Source organism: Fulmarus glacialis, unplaced genomic scaffold (genome assembly GCF_000690835.1).
Source record: "Fulmarus glacialis isolate BGI_N327 unplaced genomic scaffold, ASM69083v1 scaffold16306, whole genome shotgun sequence".
In the NCBI taxonomy this organism is placed as follows: Eukaryota; Metazoa; Chordata; class Aves; order Procellariiformes; family Procellariidae; genus Fulmarus; species Fulmarus glacialis.
In genome coordinates, this window is record NW_009216350.1 from 3126 (window position 1) to 9394 (window position 6269).

At 36.0% G+C, this 6269-nt stretch overlaps 1 protein-coding gene across 1 annotated transcript in view; it reads right to left on the minus strand.

The window, feature by feature from the left end:
- Positions 1-228: 228 nt before the first annotated feature.
- RIOK3 (RIO kinase 3) overlaps positions 229-6269 on the minus strand; it is an 8891-nt gene continuing 2850 nt past the window's right edge. Inside the window, exons 6-12 of the mRNA XM_009579276.1 lie at positions 5792-5919; positions 4489-4674; positions 3837-3996; positions 2747-2827; positions 2569-2658; positions 2097-2204; positions 229-560 (exon numbers count right to left, since the gene is read on the minus strand). Of these exons, the coding sequence (XP_009577571.1) occupies positions 459-560; positions 2097-2204; positions 2569-2658; positions 2747-2827; positions 3837-3996; positions 4489-4674; positions 5792-5919 (855 nt within the window). The 3' untranslated portion in view covers positions 229-458. The remainder of the gene's footprint in view (positions 561-2096; positions 2205-2568; positions 2659-2746; positions 2828-3836; positions 3997-4488; positions 4675-5791; positions 5920-6269) is intronic.

The window sequence follows — 6269 nt, forward strand, 5'->3', positions numbered from 1 at the left end:
CACCAACATTGTGTCCATACACAATTTTTAATTAGTTTTTCAAGTAGCAATAGGAAAAAAAAGAGAGACTCTCCTAGTGTGCCTTCCCACTAAATTCTTTAGATGATCTAGATGATTTTTAAATTTTTTTTTAAAAACTAAAACATATAAGCTCTGAATCATGCAAAATATGACCACCTCAGCTACGTTAGTGTAACGTAACTGGGCAATTGGTGAAGTTGTCAGACCATCCAAAGAGGTAGTGACCGTCCATTCTCACAGTGCCAGCCTGATGTGTGGGCTAAGTTAAAAAAAAAAAAACAAACCACTGAGGCATCACCATATGCTCGCTGTGTTTTCCATTTTGGTATTTCCCAGTCAACCACTCTTACTTGACATTGGTAGTTGACGTTTACCGCTGCACCAACATAGAAGCAGTAAATTTGTGTTTCGTTTCATTAGCAGCTATACACTCAGTGCTATTCATCATATATAGGTGGGTCTCCATCGCTTGAAAACATTGACAGTTTCTTTCCATGATTCTGCACATGATCTTCATTCATCTTCTCCAAAGCTTCAATCTAGAGAGCCAAAAATAAATCCATGCTGAAATCATAAAACCACGCCTGCACCAGAATGTTTCTAAACAGTGTTAAAAGGTAGCTTTAGATGACTGATCAGGTACAATATTGCTATTTCAATGATTCAGTCACATCTGTGGAGCAACATGCTTTGGAAATACAGCTTTAAACATCTGTTCTTAGCAAGTTAGTAAAACGAGTAGCACTCCTTCATAGTTTCCTGCTATGTAACTGAAATGCAGGAGTTGCAGGGAGGACTGGATGATTCTTTAGCAGTCTGTTGTACTCCCCAAAGTACAGAAGTGTCCCTTTTTCCAACTCTGGACACCTCTACTGTAACTCAGCCGATCCATCAGCATTGGAGAAACTCTAAGTAACACTGAGATTACAAACCCGCTGCAACCATTTTTAACCATGAAAGTTAAAGACAGTTATACTTCAATGTTTTGTGCAATCAAGATAACACAGTACGGTATCTTATTTTGATCTTCAGATTGTTATGTTTGGATTACTTCCTCTTGTACTCCAGGGGAGATAATTTTAGTTACTAGCAACTAAAGCCAAAGTCTGAAGTTCAAGGATGGGCTGCTCAAATTCACCTCTACATAAACATCAGTGTAAGTCTTCCCTATAAAACTTACAAGCACAAAAGATGACATAAAACAACAATAACAAAAAAAACCCCCACCCCACACCCCACTGCTCACAACACAGTCTGTGAGGGAATTGGTTTTTGCTTGATTAACTGATACATAAGGATCGTGGAACAGTGACATTGTGTTCCCTTAATCTCTTCTTCACTTTGAGGACCTACCCCAGCAGTTAACTAGTTTCAAGCTCCCACCTACTACATGCTGGACTAGCATAATCCTACACTGTCATTAGGAATCAAGTAGAATTGTGATGTTGCCCTTACTGTAACTAGTAAATATGGAAATGTTTGACAACTTATTTTTATAAATGTCTGATATCAAGATGTACGCCTTGAGGAGTTATAGCCAAAATTTGAAAATTAAAAGCCAAAGGTGATCAAAGATTCCTAGTCCCTATTTACGTTAGCATGATTTTAGGCTTGAAAATTGAAAATGCTAGCCTAAACTTTAAATTCAAATAAGTTAAAAACTAAAACATGAAAAATGAGCAGTAGAACAATTATTATTTTTAACCCACCTTTCCTTTCTCTGCACAACCTTTAACCTTTAACGTATGTAAGGAAAGACAACAAAGCTAGCTATTAAACTAAAACAGATCACTAAATTTTCCTTAACACTGAAAAAAGCAATCATATGCAACATGAAGCCTTTTATGCTTGGGAGCAGGGGGATCAGGAAAGGGGGTGGAGAGGTCTGTCAATCTGAGTTTCTGCAAATGTTTGTACTAGGTTGAAATAATCAAGTTTTGAAAAAGAGATGCAGAATGATTGTTGAAATTATACTCACACACACTAATCGTACAAACTAAACATGGAAAGTTAAGGTATTACAGTAGCTACTATAGCTAACCAAATTAAAATGTTAGACACAGAGAAAGCTATACCTCTGCTTGGAAGTCTACTTCATTGTCAGCTGTAATATTTAAACCTGAGACAGCATTGAAGAGTTCACGCTCATTAAGTGCTTCTGCCACACCTCCTTTCTGGAAGAACTAGTCAATATAAAAAGCACATATTGAACACTTTACTACACAAAACAAAATATTCCTTTTTCTCCCCCAAGTTACAATTACAATATTTAGTCAAAATGACGTTTTTGCTTTTGTTGAACTACAGATAAAAATAACTGAAAGAAGTTTTAAGTTCCAGTGGTACCATTTCATTCTCCCACACTTTTTTCCCTTTCAGAGAAGAACACCATCAGTATGGAAAACACGTAAGAGTAATCTTACATATATATGTGGTGGTGATCATTTTTTATGGAGTTGGATTGGTTGATTTTTAGTTAGCTCTGAATTGATTTTATCTTGGAAAACATTCAGCATAACAGAGGATTGTCAGATGAAGAGGTCCTACCTGTGAAACATTCCTACAGTCTCTGAACAAAAACTCAAGTCCATGAGGATGGGTTGGCTCCACAGACTGACTGACATCAATAAGCCAGACCTGTAGTCACAGAGAGGTAGCAATTCACTTTGTATTAACATTTCACATTAGATGAAACCTCTCCCTCCCACATTACGAATAAGCTCACCTTCCCGTCATGCCAAAGCATGTTGTATTCACTCAGATCTGCATGGACCAGGTTGCACTCCTTATACAACTGTTGCATCATCTGCAAGGAAGCAAATTAATGAAGGAATTAAGTATGCTATACTCCAAATAAATATCGTTTGCGTGACTATGACAAAAAAAAGCCTCTCCCCAATCACCCACCCAATTTACATAATTTTTTTCCAAGTCCTCAATAAAGCTCCATGCAGGGAATCACAGTTTTGGTAAACTGCCAGCAAACTAAGCTTTTATCACTGAGCTTAGCTTTGGCAAGCCAGAAGAATCAATCTGGTAAACTCATGTCAGCTCTGCCAACCAGTCCAAGTGCATGAGACAGATAAACATGTTCTTTAAATATACCTGTCATTCTCACCCCTATCACACAGGAAAGAAGCCTCACAGTTTTAGATACTGAATCCTAACTAGTATGCATATTCACCTAAAATATGGTTGTGTTGCTCTACTGGTCTCAAGATTTGAGGCACAGATCATTCATATTATCAAGCTGCTGGGTTGGTGGGTTGCTTTTTTTTTTTTTTTAATATAAATGTAATATAATGTAATAGTGAGTAGACAGTTACCAGGTACACGTTTGAACCAATTACAGCAGATAATAGGAAAGTAAAGTATCCACCATGCAATATTCTAATTCATTCTCTGATTTCTAGATTTGCTAAAAAGGGGGGTGGGGAGGGGGCTATCCACTGGAGAATGCTTAAGCATTGTAAATTAAGTATTCAATAAGCCCAGAAAGACTTCTAAACCACATACTGCTTCTATAAAAGGAGGACTACTTGCTCATAATTCCTTTGCTGCTAAGTATCTGTTCGTCATCAAGTTCCAGCATGTTTTCCACTCAGATTAAGATTCAAATTTTTTTTTTTTTAGTGCATGATTTCTTATTTATTCTAAGTCACATATTAAACAGCAGCAAAATAAGATTTTGGACTCCATATCTTGAAAATGATGCAAGCACCCTGAAAAGTAAATAAATGCTGATTTGTCCTTTAAGTTATTCCCCTAAAAGAAAACACAACCCAGAATTGGAGGAGAAATCAGCATTGTCTTACATTAAGAATCTGATAGTAGGCCTTTTTCATATCTTCACTACTAAGTGTTACATCCTTTAGTTTAGGAGCTGGGACTTGATCCTGGCCAATGAAAGACATAACCAAGACGTGTTTCTTAAGGATAACCACTTGAGGACAAGGAATTCCTGCATTTTGCATTCTGTGGATCAGAAAATAGATACTGATTAAGAAAAACAAAACAAAAACCCCAAAACCCTACAGTTCTAGTTCCTGCTTGCTCATTTCCAATCTTAGGAGAACTGTGTGTGAGAAACTTGATCCAGAGTCAAAAAGTCTTTGAAACAGGCTGAACTGAAAACTGAATAAATTTATATATTTCACAGTATTTAACATAGGAAAATGCAGATTTTAAAGTCATAAATGGGTCTAAAAATGCTCACTGAAAACTAATCACTTTTACAGCTAGCATTTGTTAACTTCATGGGCTTGTAAATCCTTGCTGCCAAATCACTGAAGATGATGACAATTCATTAAACTGTAAGAAACCAGAGGCTTATTCAATCTGTGCCAGGTTGTATATTTAGCCTAAAAATCAAACCTAAACTTCTACCCAGACGTAGTGTATCTTCCTTAAACAGAGAATAGGAAACTGAAGGTATTTGGCAACTACAGTTTGTTTTTTTTTCTTTACCTTGTTAAGTTATGCATTTCTTTCTCAGCCCACATACGAATAATCTTTCGTGGATTCAATTTACTGAAGCGGTCTTTAAATCTGTAGTCATCCTTAATGTATTTGTCACGATTCTTGAATTCATTAAGAGTTGTTTTAAACACTTTGATGGCACATTCTGGAGGTATAACTTTATCTTCAGTTGCACTTCTCGTGGAAAAAGTCAAATACATAACAAAGTTAACTATTCACATCTTTACACACAAATGCATGGTTTTGGTTTTTTATTTTTTTAAACATTGCAAGATATAGCGATTTTTAATATAAGAGAGGAAAAGATCTGATTTTCTATCAAATTTGGAAGCCAATTCAAGTTAATTTTATAAGAGTTCTATGATTAAGCTTACATCTGAATATTCAGGTTTTGGCATTTTGATTATACATCTCCCAGTTTGTTAGTATTTTACTTAAACGTCATAGCTAATAACAGCCCTGTTAATGGACGTACTTGCTTCAAGAAATTACAAGTGAAAAAAGTCTTGCATTAGAACAATAATGGTAGTATCACAATGTTTTGTTAAGCACCACAAAGATATTGCCCATTGAATAATACTAAGCAAAAGAACATCATTCAAGCAAAGGTCAATTTAAAAAAAAAAAAAAGGCGCATCTTTTCTCCCCACCCCCAACTTACCTCTCTCTCAACATCTCTAAATAGATTATCTGTATTTGGGTATTATTAGTTCTTTCTTAACTCACTTTAAACTAGTGGTGTTTCAATGCACTACAATCACTACTAATGTACTACAATCCTTCCAGCACGGTAGTCTTTAAAACTGGACTCTTGCATGATTTGCAAAGTGAACAGCATCCCAACACTATTCTCAACCCAAAAGTAACAAACAGCACCTCCACCGAACTGCACAGACGGAGCTGATAATACAGCGATCTGTATGGAAAGACAATCTTAGGTAGCCTACGATCATCATGACAGCTCTGTAGTCTGGGACAGGTCGGTGGAAAGAGTTCCTCAAAATCTCAAGACTTCTTTTTTATAAAAGGAGTACATATTTTTCCACAGAAAGCTATAGTGGATTTGTCCCCCTTCATTAAATGGTGTCCAAGAAAGAAAGTGGAGATTTTTTTACTTTACGGTTGGTACCATTTGGTTTTCAGATTTTATTGTTCTCTGCATCTACATGAATACAAACTTTAAGTCTTGGGAATGAAAAAAGTGCAGATTGTTTAAATATTTTTGTGGTTTCTGCTTTTTAAACCATCTCTGGTACTTAAAGCTACTGTCAGTAACAAACAATATACTTACTTTCCTCCATATGCATGAAAAACAACAGATTCTTTTCCTGTGCTGATGCAGCCTGTGATGGTCTCCAGCATCCCAGCATTGACCATCTTGTACAGAAGTAAACGCGTTTTAGGATCCACTGCTTTCTCCTACAGGTAAGAAATGAATACTCAATTCATTAAATAATTCTTTGCTTTACAGTGAGTTTAGAGCATTTATATACCCCAAGTGTTCAACTAGGTGGAAAGAATCATGTATTAGGAGTATTCTCTCAATTGATAGAGAGGAAAAAAAAACCACCAAATAAACAGATGAAGCAAAGCTGTGTAGCACATACAACATTTTACCAATTCCACATAAAGTACAGACTGTGGCTCAAGAGCACTTTCTACAGTGTTTTCAAGAAGTTTTTATAAATCATGACTCAAAATATCCCAAATATTATATTCCTTTTATATCAGTTACAATAAAATAAAGCGAAACACCCAGATTTGAAGAA